Below are 19433 nucleotides of genomic sequence, written 5' to 3' on the forward strand. Positions count from 1 at the left end.
TACTTTTTCCACCGCTGCTTTTACGAGACCAATTCTGCATCATGTCTTTTACTGGTGTGTGTTTGTGCCACTTAGGTTTTCCGCACCAACCAGTGTGCGGGGGAGTTTGTGGTGACCTTTCCCAGAGCCTACCACAGTGGCTTCAACCAGGGATACAACTTTGCTGAGGCTGTCAACTTCTGTACCGCAGACTGGGTGAGTTTAAAGTTTTAGCAAGTGTTTGTGTGTAAACAAATATTACCAGAATGTTGAATTGGAATTTTGAAATTGGGAGTAGGTTTGGGCGGTATCAAGATTATCATAACTTCAAACCCCAATTGATAATATGTAATCTAAAGGTTAACAATGCTAACAAGAACATGTAAAATCCCATAGTGAATGCTAACAAGCGCATTGCGAATATTTTATAGTCTCTGACCTGAACTATACAAGTAACTCAAATGCTGCATGCACAAAACAAATATTAGACAGCAAGGCTTTGGATCCAGGAGGGGATTATCTGAATGCTAGATTTTGGAAGAAGCTAACCACTTAGCTAACTAACTACTATATTAGCAAACCAAATGCAGAACTTCAGAGCATTTACTGCATTTTAGACAGTTACTTAGTTATAAGATATCCAGCTGGAAAACATTTAGTTGTGAATTCCATACTGTAACTAGATCACCTGGCGCATGCTGCACAACTGTGAGTGACTCACAAGGCTGTGGTCTCGGTAGTTCTGTGACTGGGTACTACCGTTAAGCTTCATAATGAAAAATTAGGTTACTGGTGAAATGGAAGATCACAATCTTTATCTCCAAACATATTGCACAAGTTGACTGCAGGTATTTACTTGAGTAGCTACAGATATTCAAATTCATAAAAAAAACATCAAATAAATAGTTTCAACGCTATTGGCGGTATTGGAAAACCATCCCGTGGCTATTTCCAAATGCCCCGGTATACCGCCCAAGCCTAGTTGGGAGCTTAAAATCATTTCGTAAAGTATTTTATACCCTTACTGTCCACATTGCTGTCTTGGTGAATCAATCATCTTAGATATTCCCGTTCCATTGCTTTCTTTGCTTCTCCTTGATGTTTTGAGGAGAAAAGATCCAAGGAATCGATTAAAGACTTTTGACTGTCTCTGTGTGTCCATCCCCTTCCAGCTCCCGATGGGTCGTCAGTGTGTGGCCCACTACCGGCGGCTCCACCGCTACTGTGTCTTCTCCCACGAGGAGCTGCTGTGCAAGATGGCTGCCGACCCCGAGAGCCTGGACGTGGAGCTGGCTGCTGCAGTCTTCAGAGAGATGGGAGAGATGATGGAGGAAGAGACACGGCTTAGACAGGCCTTGCAGGAGATGGTGAGGGACAGGGCCCAGGGGTATTTCTATATAAACAACCTTTTGTCACTTTAGGAAAACTTGACAGGAGGGCCAGGACAGAGAGGGTGAAGAAATGCAAGCGGGGTTTACTTGGGAATACATTATGATGATACACTATCTAACAATATGTTGACGTCGCACAATCCCAAAGATATGTTTCAAATTATTTCCTATCACCCCAAAAGTTAATTAATTATGTAATTTCACATTTGTCCTTCCAGTCTAGTTGAAGTGGATTGTTTTCTGGTTGAGATTTTCCCTCTGTGTCTGCAGGGTGTGCTGTCCTCAGAGCAGGAGGTGTTTGAGCTGGTCCCTGATGACGAACGGCAGTGTCAGAAGTGTAAGACCACCTGTTTCCTGTCAGCTCTGACGTGTCCCTGCAGCCCAGAGCGTCTCGTCTGTCTGCACCACGCCAAGGAGCTTTGTGACTGTCCCCTGGGAATCAAGTGTCTACGGTAAATTACTACAGCTGTGTGATATGGACAAAAGTCCATCTGGAACAATAACTTCATAACAATGTGCACCAGTTTTTTATTTATTATCCTTTAAACTACTACTAGTTTAATGGTTGTAGCTATCAATTGTCCTATTAACAATCACCCATGTTAACAAACTTATTTCATTTCAAACTTCACATTTATCTAAAATAGGCTACTTATCGTAATGATCGCTAAGTGATTTGTCAAATAAAATAAAATTGTATATGTAACATGCGTGAATACAACAGGTGTGGGCCTTTCAGTGAATTGCTTATTTACAAGCCCTTAACCAACCATGCAGTTTTAAGAAAATACCAACAACAAAAAAAGTGAGAGGTAAGAATAACAAATAATTAGAGCTGCAGTAAATAACAATAGCAGGGCTATATACAGGGGGTACCGTTACAGAGTCAATGTGTCAATGTGCGGGGGTACCGGTGTCGAGGTAATTATGTACATGTAGGTAGCGTTATTAAAGTGGCTATGCATAGATGAAAACAGGAGCAGCAGCGTGTGGGGGGGGGGTGCAAATAGTCTGGGTAGCCATTTGATTAGCTGTTCAGGACTCTTATGGGGTAGAAGCTGTTTAGAAGCCTCTTGGACCTAGATTTGGCGCTCTGGTACCGCTTGCCGTGCGGTAGCAGAGAGAACAGTCTATGACTAGGGTGGCTGGAGTCTTTGACCATTTTTGGGGCCTTCCTCTGACACCGCCTGGTACAGAGGTCCTGGATGGCAGGAAGCTTGGCCCCGGTGATGTCCTGGGCCGTATGCGCTACCCTCTGTAGTGCCTTTTTATTTGTTTCACCTTTATTTAACCAGTTAGGCAAATTGAGAACAAGTTCTCATTTACAATTGCCTTACGGTCGGAGGCCGAGCAGTTGCCATACCCGGTAGTGATACAACCCGTCAGGATGCTCTCGATGGTGCAGCTGTAAAACCTTTTGAGAATCTGAGGACCCATGCCAAATCTTTTCAGTCTCCTGAGGGGGAATAGGTTTTGTCGTGCCATCTTCACGACTGTAATGGTGTGCTTGGACCATGTTAGTTTGTTGGTGATGTGGACGCCAAAGAACTTGAAGCTTTCAACCTGCTCCACTTCAGCCCCGTTGATGAGAATGGAGGTGTGCTCGGTCCTCCTTTTCCTGTAGTCCACAATCATCTCCTTTGTCTTGATCACGTTGAGGGAGATGTTGTTATCCTTGCACCACACGGTCAGGTCTCTGACCACCTCCCTATAGGCTGTCTCGTCGTTGTCGGTGATCAGGCCTACCACTTTTGTCATCAGCAAACTTAATGATGACGTTGTTGGAGTTGTGCCTGGCTGTGCAGTCATGAGAGAACAGGGAGTATAGGAGGGGGCTGAGCACGCACCGCTGAGGGGCCCCCGTGTTGAGGGTCAGCGTGGCGGATGTGTTGTTACCTACCCTTACCACATGGGGGCGGCCCATCAGGAAGTCCAGGATCCAGTCGCAGAGGGATGTGTTTAGTCCCAGGGTCCTTAGCTTAGTGATGAGCTTTGAGGGCACTATGGTGTTGAACGCTGAGCTGTAGTCAACGAATAGCATTCTCGCATAGGCGTTCCTTTTGTCCAAGTGGGAAAGGGCAGTGTAGAGTGCAATAGAGATTGCATCATCTGTGGATCTGTTGGTGCAGTAATGCAAATTGGAGTGGGTGTAGGGTTTCTGGGATAATGGTGTTGATGTGAGCCATGACCAGCATTTCAAAGCATTTCATGGCTACAGATGTGAGTGCTATGGGTCGGTAGTCATTTAGGCAGGTTACCTTAGTGTTCTTGGGCACAAGTACTATGGTGGTCTGCTTGAAACATGTTAGTATTAGACTCAGACATGGAGAGGTTGAAAATGTCAGTGAAAACACTTGCCAGATGGTCAGTGCATGCTCGGAGTACACGTCCTGGTAATCTGTCTGGCCCAGCGGCCTTGTGAATGTTGACCTGTTTAAAGGTCTTACTCACATCGGCTGCAGGAGAGCATGATCACACAGTCGTCCGGAACTGCTGATGCTCTCATGCATGTTTCAGTGTTACTTGCCTCGAAGCGAGCATAGACGTTATTTAGCTCATCTGTTAGGCTCATGTCACTGGGCAGCTCTCGGCTGTGCTTCCCTTTGTAGTCTAATAGTTTGCAAGCCCTGCCACATCCGCCGAGCGTCGGAGCCGGTGTAGTACGATTCGATCTTAGTCCTGTATTGTTGCTTTGCCTGTTGGATGGTTTGTTGGAGGGCATAGTGGGATTTCTTATAAGCTTCCGGGTTAGAGTCCCGCTCCTTGAAAGCGGCAGCTCTACCCTTTAGCTCAGTGCGGATGTTGGCTGTAATCCATGGCTTCTGGTTGGGGTATGTACGTACAGTCACTGTGCACTTATTGATAAAGCCAGTGACTGATGTGGTGTACTCATCAATGCCATCGGAAGAATCCCGGAACATATTGCAGTCTGTGCTAGCAAAACAGTCCTGTAGTTTAGCATCTGTTTTATCGGACCACTTTTTTATAGACCGAGTCACTGGTGCTTCCTGCTTAAATTTTTGCTTGTAAGCAGGAATCAGGAGGAGAGAGCTTTGCGAGAGAGAGCTTTGTACGCTTCTGTGTGTGGAGTAAAGGTGGTCTAGAATTTATTTTGTGTCTGGTTGCACATTTAACATGCTGATAGAAATGAAGTGAAACTGATTTAAGTTTCCCTGCATTTAAATCCCCGACCACTAGGAGCACCGCCTCGCGTTTTCCTGTTTGCTTATGGCGGTATATAGCTCATTGAGTGAGGTTTTAGTGCCAACATCGGTCTGTGGTATGTAGACAGCTACGAAAAATACAGATAAACTCTCTAGGTAGATAGTGTGGTCTACAGCTTATCATGAGATACTCTACCTCAGGTGAGTAAAACCTTGAGACTTTCTTAAATATCGTGCACCAGCTATTGTTTACAAATATGCTTAGGCCCCCGCCCCGTGTCTTACCAGAGGCTGCTGTTCTGTCCTGCTGATGGAGTGTATATCCCGCCAGCTGTATGTTCTTATTGTCGTCGTTCAGCCACGATTCGGTGAAACCTAACATATTACAGTTTTTATGTCCCGGTGGTATGATATACATGCTTTCAGTCCGTCCCATTTATTTTCCAGCTATTGAACGTTAGCTAGCAGAACGGAAGGAAAGGGCAGATTAGCCACTCGTCGCCTGATCCTCACAAGGGAACCTGATCTCTTTCCGCGAAAGCTCAGTTTCCTTTTCCAGTGAATCACGGGGATCTGGGCCTGGTCGGGTGTCTGTAGTATATCCCTCGCGTCCGACTCATTGAAGAAGAACTCCTCGTTCAATTTGAGTTGAGTAATTCCAGTTCTGATGTTCAGAAGCTCTTTTTGTACATAAGAGACGGTAACAGCAACATTATGTACAAAACAAGTTACGAACAACGCATTTTTTGGGTGGGAGGGCAGCTCTACTGAGGAGAGAGGGGTGGGTGAGTGAATAAATTCATTTGGGGAGTTACAAGTGTCTCTGCTGAGAAGGAATGGATGGATGGATGGATGAATGAAGTAGGAGGAGTTATGAACTCTGTACTGCTCAGAAGCCCCTATAAGAGCCCACTGATTTAATGATAGTTGTTTTACCTGTCAATGCATCAGTGACGACTTGGATGTAGTTTCACTGACCCAAAATAATTATCTCCATTGAACGTTGCTTTTTAATGAATGAATAGGGTTAATATGGGTAAATTTGACCACGTATAGCAATCAATATTAAATAGATTCTGACGCTCCTCTGTCTCTTTGTATTCCAGCTACCGGTATGATCTGGAGGAGTTTCCCTCCATGCTGTATGGGGTGAAGTCCAGAGCCCTGTCCTATGACACCTGGGTCAAGCGGGTCACTGAGGCCTTGGCTGCTGACCACAAGAATAAGAAAGGTAGGAGGACTATCTGTACTGTAAAGGTGGAAATACTCTGCACAATATTATAACAATTGTACTACGATACCCCATGCCTCATGTCTTTCTTTCCTGTCTCTGTCAATCTCCCTTTGTCAGGCCTGATAGAGTTGAAGGTTCTTCTGGAGGATGCAGAGGACAGGAAGTATCCAGAGAACAGTCTGTTCCGTCGGCTCAGAGAGATGGTGAAGGAGGCCGAAACCTGCTCTTCTGTGGCCCAGGTACTGCTCAGCCGCAAGCAGAGACACAGGTCAGTAGAGTACAGATACACACACTGCTGTTATGTCACACTAAAGTTTATATCCCTGTTCTCTACCCTTCTCCCGAGTTGTGCACTTGCACACTCCACACCATGGAATTAAAAGCATTGGATTGGTGCCAGCATTCTCCTTTATTGTTTTTACACCATATAATCTGTGAGGGAGAGTGTGCTAGTGCACACTTTAGGAGAAGGGTAGCAAATTGGGACATAACCTAAAGCACCATTTAACATGTATACCTCTACCTGTGAGTAATAAATCAACTCAAAGTATGTCTCTGTATTCCAGTACCAGGCAGCATCCAGAGAGCAGCAGGACTCGTAACAAGCTGACAGTGGAGGAGCTGAAAGTCTTTGTAGAGCAGTTGTTCAAACTGCCCTGTGTCATCGGACAGGCTCGACAGGTCAAAGTAAGTCCCAAACCTAATACAGTCACAGGCCCTTCTTAAGAGATGTACAGTAATTCTCCTCCTCTGACATCCTACTCTATTTGTATTATAATACTGAAGTTGACCTGTCCCCAAACCAGTATTAGTTGATTAGTAGTTCTTGATTGTTAGTATTTAACACCATATCCCTCATCCCTTCATCCCTCTCTCCCTCCCTCCACAGGAGTTACTAGAGAACGTGGAGGACTTCCATGAGAGAGCCCAGGTAGCCCTGGCTGACGAGCTGCCTGACTCCTCCAAGCTGCAGGCCCTGCTAGACCTGGGTGGAGGTCTGGATGTGGAACTACCTGAGCTTCCCAGGCTCAAACAGGAGCTGCAGCAGGCCCGCTGGCTGGATGAGGTGATGACTGATGATATTATTGTACATTAGCGTAGTGCTTTACCTCAGTTTGTTTGTGCTGTCTTCAGCAGTCTAAAATGTATGTTTTATGGGAGAGGAAAAATATTTTATTGAAACATTTTGTTATCATTAGGTGCGTGTGACGCTGGCAGAGCCCCACCGGGTGACCCTGGAGCTGATGAAGCGGCTGATAGACTCTGGGGTGGGGCTGGCACCACACCATGCTGTGGAGAAGGCCATGGCTGAGTTGCAGGAGATACTCACTGTGTCAGAGAGATGGGAGGACAAGGCCCGTGCATGCCTACAGGCCAGGTAATGATGAAGATACACATTACACACCTATGGAACAGTTCTCTCATCTGCCTGCAGGCCAGGTAAATGAGAATATGACAATGCTTTTCTTAAGTCACCTCAAATCAAATTTTATTGGTCACATACACATAGTTAGCAGATGTTATTGCGATTGTAGGGAAATGCTTATGCTTCTAGATCCGACAGTGCAGCAGTATCTAACAGGTAATATCTAACAATTCCACAACAAAACCTAATGCACACAATCTATTAAAGGAATGGGTTGAGAATATTTATAAGTATATAATATATGGATAAGCAGTGACAGAGCGGCTAAGATATAATAGAAAATAAAGAATAGATAGTGAAGGATACAGTATATACACTACCGTTCAAAAGTTTAGGTTCACTTAGAAATGTCCTTGTTTTCCATGAAAACATACATGAAATGAGTTGCAAAATGAATAGGAAATATAGTCAAGACGTTGACAAGGTTATAAATAATGATTTTGAATTGAAATAATAGTGGCCTTCAAACTTTGCTTTCGTCAAAGAATCCTCCGTTTGCAGCAATTACAGCCTTGCAGACCTTTGGCATTCTACTTTTCAATTTGTTGTGGTAATCTGAAGAGATTTCACCCCATGCTTCCTGAAGCACCTCTCACAAGTTGGATTAGCTTGATGGGCACTGCTTACGTACCATACGGTCAAGCTGCTCCCACAACAGCTCAATAGGGTTGAGATCCGGTGACTGTTCTGACCACTCCATAATAGACAGAATGTTAACTCGAAATTACACAGCGACAAGGTTCCATTTTAACAAAGTTTATTATACTATATGAACACACTACAAGGTAGCCATTTCACTCAAGGCTAGGTCCATCAACGACTAGACTTCCTGCGCATGCGCACTCTTGACTGAGTGATAGCCCCGTATTAACAGAAATATAGGGATACTTAAAACATGAATTTAACAATCTCCCCCTTTTCTTTAAAGACAAATAAAACATCAACAACATAATTAAATGTCCAAGTATTATTCAAGATCCCCATTACAAATGGGTTGTGTGACAGTTTTTATTTGTATTACTCAAGCTGCCACTTTCCATTACTGAGAGCCTGTAGGAGCGAGAGCCTGTAGGAGCACAAGACCGGATGCTCCTTTTTTAGTCAGACAGTCAGTAAGCTGTTCCTTTGTGGTCGACCACAGAATCCGCTGGATTCTCTGTGCTTGATTAAGTTCCTTGATGCTGCTAATCTCGAAGTCTTTTCTCTGTGACAGACTTGGTTGACTTCACAGCATCAACTAATGAGTAGTTGTCAGTGACACAAACTACAGGTAGAAAGTGCCGTTTTGTCCCACCAGTGTTAACCTAGCGAAGCATCACTGAAGACAACTAGTTTCAAAGAGTCATCTTTTCCAACAAAGTCACTTGTTGTGATTTCAGTTTACGAACAACTTTGTTTGCCTCATGAATGGTTTGTACAGTGGCGTGTTTTGTGTTAGATGCCAAGTTACAACCATCAAACCAGGTCTACTCTGTCTCGCAGCCCATAGGACAAATTGTATCTTTGACCTCAATTGACCAGCTTCAATTCCACATAGAGGGGAATTCCTTTGTACGGCTCTTGAAGAATCCATGTGGATGGGTTGAAGATTCTTGATATAGCTCTCCTGTTGCATCAGTATTTTTCCATCAACTGTAATAAACTCTATGCCAACATAACAAAAATTATCATGTTCCTCACGGCCAACCTAGAAAACAGCTTTGAGGTGTGGAATCACAGTTGAAGCAAAGGTCTGTGAGCCACCCCAGATAAAGTCATCAACATGACAGGCAAGTACTCCAGTCACATTACAGTCTTGATCAAGCCAATAGAAGACTGCAGGATCCACTTGTGACATTTTTCCACCTGTATTCAGCATTGTTGCCTTGACTTTGTTGTACCAGTAGAGTGATCCATCTGCCAGTCCATACACACACTTTTTTTAGTTTCCACAGTGTTCCTTCGCTTTTAGCTTCAGGCGGAGGTCGGATGTGATTGTCCCTTGACAGCTCTTTTCCCTGCAAAAATCCAGATTTGATGTCTATGGAATTAAGTTTCCATTTTTTCTGGCAGATCACTGACATCAGCAATCTGAGTGACTCTGAGGCGCATGTTGGTGAGTCTTTTGGGAGTTCTTTAGCAGCCAGCTCCTCAAAACCTCTAGCCACTAGACGTGCTTTAGGCACTATTCCAGTTAAGGATTCTTTAAGGGTACACACCCACCTTGTTGAGATGCATTTTTGGCCAATGTCTTTGACTTCCTCAAACACTCCATTTTTCTTCCAATTACTGAGCTCATCTAGCTTAGCTGAGTCAAATGACACGTCCTTTGTTTCAAGTACATCATCATTTTGAATGTCATTCTGTTTTTCTTGATTTTCCATTGGTTCAATTCTGATATTATCTACAAGTGACAGGTCAGCTGACCCTGTTGTACCAGAAAGTGTACCTGGTTCAGAGTACTGCAAGTTGTCCCAGTTCTTGTGTTTTGCTTTTCCTGCTCGTCCAATGACGGTTGCTGTATGTGGAATACCACTTTCTCTGTCCATGTATTTAACAGTTTGTCCAGTTTTCAGATTGGAACAACCATGTTCTCTTAACACATGTGGCTGTTGTTGAATGTTTTCCTCATTTGAACGCTCAACCGTATTACCTGTGGCATGGTTGAAGGTCTCTGCTCCATTTCCTGTGTCAGTTTCAGTGTCCATATCATTGGATGCGACATCTGGTAGGTTTGTGTCTGTTACTGTGTTCTTTTTGTCATTTTCATTAGGAGACTGATTCTCAGCAACAGCCCCTCTATCTTGTTGATAATTTACTTTCCGCAATCTTGAGTGATGCACCCTGACAATGATGCCTCCGTGCCTCACAAATATCACCACACCATCTTGACCAATGACTACTCCCGGTCCTTTCCACTCTTGACAGTCAACTCGTTTGTAGTACACTTTGTTTCCAGTTTCGTACCTCTCATCATCATTATTCCCTGAACTGCTGAGTAAATTCTGAAGTCTGTCAACTGTATCATGTCCAAACTGTTTGTAAAGCTTTAACAATACTTTGTGTTTTTCTTTAGTGCTCATGTTCTCTGTGACTGTCAGAATCTCCATGTGCTCTGTGTCAGTCAGAATCTCATTTTTGCATGGACTCTTTGCATGTGATGTCTTTGTCTAAAATGTTTACACAATAGTGGCCTGAGGTAGTAAGTTCAAGAGTCACTGGTTGTTTAAACATCACTGCCTTGTCATTTTTTATGTCAAGTACAGCCTCTGCCTTCTTGAGGGAAGCTTTTCTTAATAGTAAGGGAATATCTGTAGAGACCACCTCTGTTTCAATGTGACACTTAGTCTGACCAATTTTTGCTGGTATCTTAACTCTCTTGGTAGAATGGACAATTCTCCCATCTCCAAATTTGAATGCTCTGTTGCTTGGTGTGTCAATCATATTTTGTACTTCTTTCATATTTAGTTCACTGACATAGCTATCAAGCCATTTTGCACCACACACTGTCCGTGTACATGCAGTATCAATCACAGCAGATCCTAAGGATTCAACTATAAAAATCTCAGTATCAGAAGCAGATTCATTTGAAAACAGTGTAATGTTACACTGCTCTATCTCTGTTTACATTTTCGTCTGTTAGTTTAACTTGTTCGTTTTTATGAGGACAGTCTTTAACCCAATGGTAAGTGCTTTGACAAATAGCACATTTTGATTTCCTTCCATATTTGTCCAGTGGATTTGTGCCGGGAAATGGCACCCTCTTCTGGTTGTCTTGAGAACGTGACTTGTTGGCGCCTTTTCTCTGCTGCTCCGTGTAATATGCTGCGTCACTCACTTGCATTCCATCTGTTATTGGCGCGACAGACGTCTTTTCACCAAATATTATTTTTATTGCCGACTTCATAGATGCAAAAGTCAGCACAGTACAAGCAGTCAAAGCCAACTGTTTCTCCCTACCATCTAGACAGGCAGTATCTAGCAACTTGAAAGCTAACACTGCTTCCGGGAGAACCATGTCGTACTTACGCATTCTATTGTACCTCTGTTCGAAATCAATGATGTAGTCCGTCATTGCAACCGACATATCTCTCGTAACACTGTCAAAGTTTGAATATGCCTCGTAGGCCGGCCCTTTTTCTTCTTTAAGAAATACAGAATCCAGTGCTGTGATCAAAGTTCCCATACCGTCATCCTTGTTCAAATCCTCAACTGATATTCCCAGTGCTGTATCTCTCGCTCTTCCCTCGAGCGATAATACCACCGCAAGTGCTTGCTTTTTCGCGTCCAGATTAGTAATGCGTGTCCAGATTCCCAGTTCATTTTTCCAACTTTCGTACGACCTCTTCTCGTCGAAGAGAGGTGGCACATTGTAGTTATTAGCCATCCTCTGCTACCAATGTTAACTCGAAATGACACAACGACAAGGTTCCAGTTTAACAAAGTCTACTATACTATATGAACACACTACAAGGTAGCCAACGGTAAAAAGATTATAAAGTACTTGTCCTCTTGCTCAGTTGTGCACCGGGCCTCACACTCTTTCTATTCTGGTTAGAGCCAGTTTGCGCTGTTCTGTGAAGGGAGTAGTACACAGCGTTGTACTAGATCTTCAGTTTCTTGGCGATTTCTCGCATGGAAAAGCCTTCGTTTCTCAGAACAAGAATAGACTGATGAGTTTCAGAAGAATGTTCTTTGTTTCTGTGCATTCTGAGCCTATAATCGAAGCCCCAAACGCTGATGCTCCAGATACTCAACTAGTCTAAAGAAGGCCAGTTTTATTTCTTCTTTAATCAGGACAACAGTTTTCAGCTGTGCTAACATAATTGCAAAAGGGTTTTCTAATGATCAATTAGTCTTTTAAAATGATAAACTTGAATTAGCTAACACAACGTGCCATTGGAACACGAGTGATGGTTGCTGATAATGGGCCTCTTTACGCCTATGTAGATATTCCATAAAAAGTCTGTTTCCAGCTACAATAGTCATTTACAACATTAACAATGTCTACACTGTGTTTCTGATCAATTTGATATTTTAATGGACAAAAAATTAGCTTTTCTTTCAAAAACACAGACATTTGTTGTGACCCCAAACTTTTGAACAGTAGTGTACATATGAGATGAGTAATGTGAGATATGTACATTCTTAAAATGGCATTATTAAAGTGACTATTGCTCCATTTATTAAAGTGGCCAATGATATTAAGTCTGTAGGTTGGCGGCCGCCTCTGTGCTATGTCTGGCTGTTTAACAATCTGATGGCCTTGATTGAAAAACAGCTTCTATTGCTCTGTCCCAGCTTTGATGCACCGGTACTGACCTTGCCTTCTGGATGGAAGCGGGGTGAACAGGTAGTGGCTCGGGTGGTTATTGTCCTTGATAATCTTTTTACCTTCCGGTGACATCATGTGTTGTAGGTGTCCGGGAGGGCAGGTCGTTTGTGGGTGATGCAGTTGTGGGCGATGCAGTTTCCGTACCAGGCTGTGATACAGCCCGACAGGACGCTCTCGATTGTGCATCTGTAAAAGTTTGTCAGGGTTTTGGGTGACAAGCCAATTTTTTTTCAGCCTCTTGAGGTTGAAGAGGCGCTGTTGCACCTTCTTCACCACACTGACTGTGTGCGTGGACCATTTCAGTTTATCCGTGATGTGTACCCTGAGGAACTTAAAACTGTCCTCCTTCTCTACTACTGTCCCGTCGATGTGGATAGGGGGGATGCTCCCTCTGCTGTTTCCTGAAGTCCACGATCATCTCTTGTTTTGCTGACATTGAGTGAGAGGTTATTTTCCTCACACCGCACTCCAAGTTCCCTCATCACCTCCCTGTAGGCTGTCTCGTCGCTGTTGGTATTCAAGTCTACCACTGTAGAGTCGTCTGCAAACTTGATGATTCAGTTGGAGGCGTGCTTCGCCACGCAGTCGTGGGTGAACAGGGAGTACAGGAGAGGGCTGAGAACACACCCTTGTGGTGCCCCAGTGTTGAGGATCAGCGGAGTGGAGATGTTGTTTCCTACCTTCACCACCTGGGGGCGGACTACCAGGAAGTCCAGGACCCAGTTGCACAGGGCGGGGTCGAGACCCAGGCTCTCGAGCTTAATGATGAGTTTGGAGGGTACTATGGTGTTAAGTGCTGAGCTATAGTCAATGAACAGCATTCTTACATAGGTATTCCTCTTGTCCAGGTGGGATAGGGCAGTGTTCAGTGTGATGGCGATTGCATCGTCTGGTGACCTATTGGGGCGGTAAGCAAATTGTAGTAGGGTGACAGGTAGGGTGGAGGTGATTTGATCCTTGACTAGTCTCTCAAAGCACTTCATGATGACAGAGGTGAGTGCTACAGGGCGATAGTCATTTAGTTCACTTGTGGGGACAGCAGACTGGTTCGCATGTGGGGACAGCAGACTGGTCTGCGCATGCTCTGAGTATGCGGCTAGGGATGTCGTCTGGGCCGGCAGCCTTGCAAGGGTTAACGTTTAAATGTTTTACTCACGTCGGGAGTGCCCACAGTCGTTGGTAGCGGGCCGTGTCGGTGGCACTGTATTGTCTTCATAGCGTGCAACGAAGTTGTTTAATTTGTCTGGAAGCAAGACGTCGATGTTCTCGACGGGGCTTGTTTTTTTTTTTGCTATCCGTGATTGTGAACCCTGCCACATACATCTCGTGTTTGAGGCATTGAATTGCGACTCCACTTTGTCTCTATACTGACTCTTTGCTTGTTTTATTGCCTTACGCAGGTAATAACTACACTGTTTGTATTCAGCCATTTTTCCAGTCGCCTTGCCATGATTAAATGCGGTACGTCTCCAGCTGTCTCCAGCTGGCCATGTCTCCGTGAAACAGAGTGTTACAATCCCGGATATCTCTTTGGAAAGTAACTCTTGCCCTAATTTCGTCGACTTTGTTAACTAGGGACGGGACATTAGCGAGTAATATACTCTGAAGCGGTGGGTGGTGTGCGAGCAACCGAAGCCTCACTAGAAGACCGCTCCGGCACCCACTCTTCCGTCTGCGTTGTTTTGGGTCGGCCTCTGGAATCAGTTCAAATGCCCTGGGAGGTGCAGACAAAAGCACTGATTTGGGAAAGTCGTAATCCTGGTCGTAGTGCTGGTAAGTTGACGTCTCTCTGTTATCCAATAGTTCTTCCCGGCTGTATGTAATAAAACATAACAATTTCTGGGCTAACGATGTAAGAAATTAATACATATAAAAACAAAATACTGCGCAGTTTCCTAAGGACTTGAAGTGAAGCTGCCCTCTCTCGACCCAAGCATATACCTATAGCTTTGGTGTCATATGCTTGGGTCGTGTTCAATAGGGTACACCTTCGCAAAAATGTATGGCAAATCGGTCTTCTTACTGGACAAGTTCAGGTAGTACCACTCGGTTTCAAAAGGATTTATCCCTTCTGAACGTGACCCAATTCCTGTTTAGCATATTGCATCAAAGGATGCCTGTAACTGTGAGATGATGAATTTCTCTAAATACATTATTTCTTGTCTCTTTCCCTTCCCCAGGCCTCGGCACAGCATGCTAACCCTGGAGAGCATCATGATAGAGGCCAGGAACATACCGGCCTACCTGCCCAACGTCCTGGCCCTCCGAGAGGCTCTGCACAAGGCCAAGGAGTGGAGTGCCAAGGTGGATGCCGTTCAGGTAGTGTCGCGTCGCACGGTAATTACTAAGTATAGATTCAATTTGTGATGTATATAGATGTAGCTACAGGATAGATGGGCATCTCTCAATATTTGTATTTGATGCCCTCGGCTCTGTTTATACGCAACGGAATGGCCTGATCATTTGTTAGAAGCTTAAATTAGCTATGTTTCCATCAATTTGTCGAAAGATTTTCAAGCGGGGGCATCCCCAGTGGCATTGCAGTCTAACTACAGCCCCGGGTTCGATCCTAGGCTGCGTCACAGCTGGCCGTGACCGGGAGAACCATGAGGCGGCACACAATTGGCCCAGTGTCGTCGGGTTTAGGGGAGGGTTTGGCAGGCCGGGATTTCCTTGTCCCATCACGCTCTAATGACTGGCTTTGGTCGCCAGCTGTACGAAGTCCGTACGGGAGTTGCAGCGATGAGAAAAGACTGTAACTACCAATTGGATATCACGGAATTGGGGGATGATGACTAATATTCTAATATTGTAACACCAAAAAATATGCACATTTTACCAGCAAAGGTCTGTTTCCAGCAAACTGGCTTCTTGGGAGTCAAAAGCTGTGCTTAATGACGTAGTGCAAATAAAAAGCACAACTTTTCATTTACAGTTGAAGTCGGAAGTTTACATACACCTTAGCCAAAAACATTTAAACTCCGTTTTTCACAATTCCTAACATTTAATCCTAGTAAAAATTCCCTGTCCTGGGTCAGTTAGGATCACCACTTTATTTTAAGAATGTGAAATGTCTGAATAATAGTGTAGTGATTTTTATTTCAGCTTTTATTTCTTTCATCATATTCCCAGTGGGTCAGAAGTTTACATACACTCAATTAATATTTGGTAGCATTTCCTTTAAATTGTATCAAACGTTGGGTGAATTTTGTCCCATTCCTCCTGACAGAGCTGGTGTAACTGAGTCAGGCTTGTAGGCCTCTTTGCTCCCACACGCTTTTTCAGTTCTGCCCACAAATGTTCAATAGGATTGAGGTCAGGGCTTTGTGATGGCCACTCCAATACCTTGACTTTGTTGTCCTTAAGCCATTTTGCCACAAATTTGGAAGTATGCTTGTCCATTTGAAGTGCACCAGTCCCTCCTGCAGCAAAGCACACCCACAACATGATGCTGCCACCCCCGTGCCTCACGGTTGGGATGGTGTTCTTCGGCTTGCAAGCGTCCCCCATTTTCCTCCAAACATAACGATGGTCATTATGGCCAAACAGTTCTATTTTTGTTACATCAGACCAGAGGACATTTCTCCAAAAAGTACGATCTTTGTCCCCATGTGCAGTTGCAAACCGTAGTCTGGCTTTTTTTATGGTGTTTTTGGAGCAGTGGCTTCTTCCTTGCTGAGCGGCCTTTCAGGTTATGTCGATATAGGACTCATTTTACTGTGGATATAGATACGTTTGTACCTGTTTCCTCCAGCATCTTCACAAGGTCCTTTGCTATTGTTCTGGGATTGATTTGCACTTTTCGCACCAAAGTTCGTTCATCTCTCGGAGACAGAACGTGTCTCCTTCCTGAGCGGTATGACGGCTGCGTGGTCCCATGGGGTTTACACTTCCGTACTATTGTTTGTAAAGATGAACGTGGTACCTTCAGGTGTTTGGAATTTGCTCCCAAGGATGAACCAGACTTGTGGAGGTCTACAATGTTTTTTCTTAGGTCTTTGCTGATTTCTTTTGATTTTCCCATGATGTCAAGCAAAGAGGCACTGAGTTTGAAGGCAGGCCTTGAAATACATCCACAGGCACACCTCCAGTTGACTCAAATGATGTCAATTAGCCTATCAAAATCCATGACATAATTTTCGGGAATTTTAAAGCTGTTTAAAGGCACAGTCATCTTAGTGTATGTTAACTTCTGACCCACTGGAATTGTGATACAGTGAAATAATCTGTCTGTAAACAATTGTTGGAAAAATAGATAGATGTCCTAACCGACTTGCCAAAACTATAGTTTGTTAACAAGAAATTAGTGGAGTGGTTGAAAAACGAGTTTTAATGAATCCAACCTAACCGTATGTAAACTTCCGACTTCAACTGTACCTAATAAAAAACAGACGTGCGATGTGTTTCCATCCCAATTTTTAACTCTGTCCATGGTTTTGCCACAAAGTCTGAGAGAAACAGCAAATGTGTTTATCTGTTTTTTGGCACGTGCTGTCTTGTCAACAGCTCGCAGATACAGAGCAGAGGGTAGGCTTTATGATGAGTTTATGGATAAGAGCGAGATCATTTTTATTTATTGACAGCCAAGTACAGATCATGCCACCAGCATAAAATTAAGACTCTCAATATTTATTGGAAAGAAGCATCAAGCTCATCACTGTGCACTTTCACCACCCTCTGAAGTTCGTAATTTATTTAATCTGTAGAATAATAAACTGTGCAGTCTGCATGCTTTTCCAACTCATAGTGGGTGGACCACACAACCGTATTATTTACTGTGACAGCGTTTCGGCTGCATTTGTCCCATTTATCTATTTTACCAACAAAACAATTATCCCGTCTAGTGTATTTTTGTTCTGTCGACATTTGGAAAGTTTACAGCCAATTATACTGTTTCCATCAGGCCTGTCGTGAGTTTTTTTTTTTTTTATCCGACCGGAAATTGACTTTCATATAAATAGTTGGTTGGGAACATGGTTATTTTTACTAGATAAGTTTGTAATTTATCTTGTTGTCAGAATATGAATGATACATGTGAATGGAAAGGGTCATACTGTGCGACGCATTACTTAATTTAAAAAAAATTATAATAATGATTCATTTCCCTGTATGTTTCCCCCGTATGTCTCACTCCCTTCAGTGTGGCAGTAACTATGCATACCTGGAGCAGCTGGAGAGCCTGCTGGCGAGGGGTCGCTCCATCCCTGTTCGGCTGGACCCCCTGCCCCAGGTCGAATCCCAGGTGGCCTCAGCCCGCGCCTGGAGGGAGAGGACCGCACGCACCTTTCTCAAGAAGAACTCCACCTACACCCTGTTACAGGTAAGACATAATACCCTGGGTTGGGCTGTACCTAGGCATTGGGAAATCATGGATGAGTCGCTGTGATGGTGTTTTGAAAGATTTTTCTAACCAAGCAGCCCTTTTCAGACTATGCTGACCCCAGAGTGCAATATGATATATTTGCGTAAGCTATGTAGAATGGTGCAGAAGTTGGTGGACCACCATACGCAGATTGTTGTGAATTCCATCTGTATACTGTAGGTAGAATAGGACCAATATTATCATAGGACTAGTAGTTAAATAGCATGTGTGCTAATCTCTATTCTCTGTGTGTTGTCTCTCTTAGGTCCTTAGTCCGCGTGTGGATATTGGTATCTACGGCAACAGCAAGAGCAAACGCAAACGAGTCAAGGAGCTCCTTGAGAAGGAGAGAGGTCTAGACCTGGAGGGTCTCAGCGACCTTGACGAGAGTTATGAAGATGCCTGTGACCCGGCCATCGTCGTAGCGGCATTCAAATCCAAGGAGCAGAAAGAAGTTGAGGCCATCCACTCCCTCCGAGCTGCCAACCTGGCTAAGATGGCCATGTCTGACCGCATTGAGGAGGTCAAGTTCTGTCTGTGTCGTAAGACTGCCAGCGGGTTTATGCTGCAGTGTGAACTGTGCAAGGACTGGTTCCATGGAGCCTGCGTGCCGTTACCGAAAGCGGGCTCGCAGAAGAAGCTCATGGGCTCGGCCGGGTGCCAAAGCAACAGCAAGGAGGCCAAATTCCTGTGCCCGTTATGCCAGAGGTCACGTCGCCCGCGTCTGGAGACCATCCTGTCTCTCCTGGTGTCCCTCCAGAAGCTGCCGGTGCGTCTGCCTGAGGGGGAGGCCCTACAGTGCCTGACGGAGAGGGCCATGGGCTGGCAGGTAGGCAGTTGTGGGAAAAGTACTCAGTTGTTATACTTGAGTAAAAGTAAAGATGCCTTAATGGAAAATGACTCAAGTAAAAGTGAGTCACCCAGTAAAATACTACTTGAGTAAAAGTCGAAAAGTATTTGATTTGACATATACTTAAGTATCAAAAGTATATTTTAATTGCTAAAATATACACTACTGGTCAAAAGTTTTAGAACACCTGCTCATTCAAGGATTTTTCTTTATTTTTACTATTTTCTGCATTGTAGAATAATAGTGAAGACATCAAAACTGAAATAACACATATGGAATCATGTAGTAACCAAAGAAGTGTTAAACAAATCAAAATATATTTGAGATTCTTCAAAGTAGCCTCCCTTTGCCTTGATGACAGCTTTGCACACTCTTGGCATTCTCTCAACCAGCTTCATGAGGTAGTCACCTGGAATGCATTTCAATTAACAGGTGTGCCTTCTTAAAAGTTAATTTGTGGAATTTCTTTCCTTAATGCGTTTGAGCCAGTCAGTTGTGTTGTGACAAGGTAGGGGGGTATACAGAAAATGGCTCTATTTGGTTAAAGACAAAATCCGTATGGCAAGAACAGCTCAAATAAGCAAAGAGAAATGACAGTCCATTACTTGAAGACAAGAATGTCAGTCCATGTGGAAAATTTCAAGAACTTTGAAAGTTTCTTCAAGTGCAGTTGCAAAAACCATCAAGCACTATGATGAAACTGGCTCTCATGA

General features: G+C 44.0%; 1 protein-coding gene and 1 long non-coding RNA gene across 10 annotated transcripts in view; one reads left to right on the plus strand and one right to left on the minus strand.

Moving 5' to 3' along the window:
• The window catches only part of LOC139534105 (uncharacterized), a 982995-nt gene that overhangs the window by 585855 nt on the left and 377707 nt on the right, over positions 1 to 19433 (minus strand). The window lies entirely within an intron of this gene.
• LOC139534103 (lysine-specific demethylase 5A-like) overlaps positions 1 to 19433 on the plus strand; it is a 66762-nt gene that overhangs the window by 39579 nt on the left and 7750 nt on the right. For 7 of the 9 annotated variants that reach the window (XM_071332862.1, XM_071332856.1, XM_071332857.1 and 4 more), the window contains 11 exons: positions 76 to 195; positions 1152 to 1346; positions 1641 to 1822; positions 5641 to 5765; positions 5886 to 6036; positions 6335 to 6455; positions 6658 to 6834; positions 6968 to 7146; positions 14689 to 14845; positions 17649 to 17828; positions 18136 to 18699. In XM_071332862.1, coding sequence (XP_071188963.1) covers positions 76 to 195; positions 1152 to 1346; positions 1641 to 1822; positions 5641 to 5765; positions 5886 to 6036; positions 6335 to 6455; positions 6658 to 6834; positions 6968 to 7146; positions 14689 to 14845; positions 17649 to 17828; positions 18136 to 18699 — 2151 coding nt within the window. The remainder of the gene's footprint in view (positions 1 to 75; positions 196 to 1151; positions 1347 to 1640; positions 1823 to 5640; positions 5766 to 5885; positions 6037 to 6334; positions 6456 to 6657; positions 6835 to 6967; positions 7147 to 14688; positions 14846 to 17648; positions 17829 to 18135; positions 18700 to 19433) is intronic. The other 2 variants (XM_071332861.1, XM_071332865.1) reach the window with 1 other exon arrangement.

Source organism: Salvelinus alpinus, chromosome 11 (genome assembly GCF_045679555.1).
Source record: "Salvelinus alpinus chromosome 11, SLU_Salpinus.1, whole genome shotgun sequence".
Classification (NCBI taxonomy): Eukaryota; Metazoa; Chordata; class Actinopteri; order Salmoniformes; family Salmonidae; genus Salvelinus; species Salvelinus alpinus.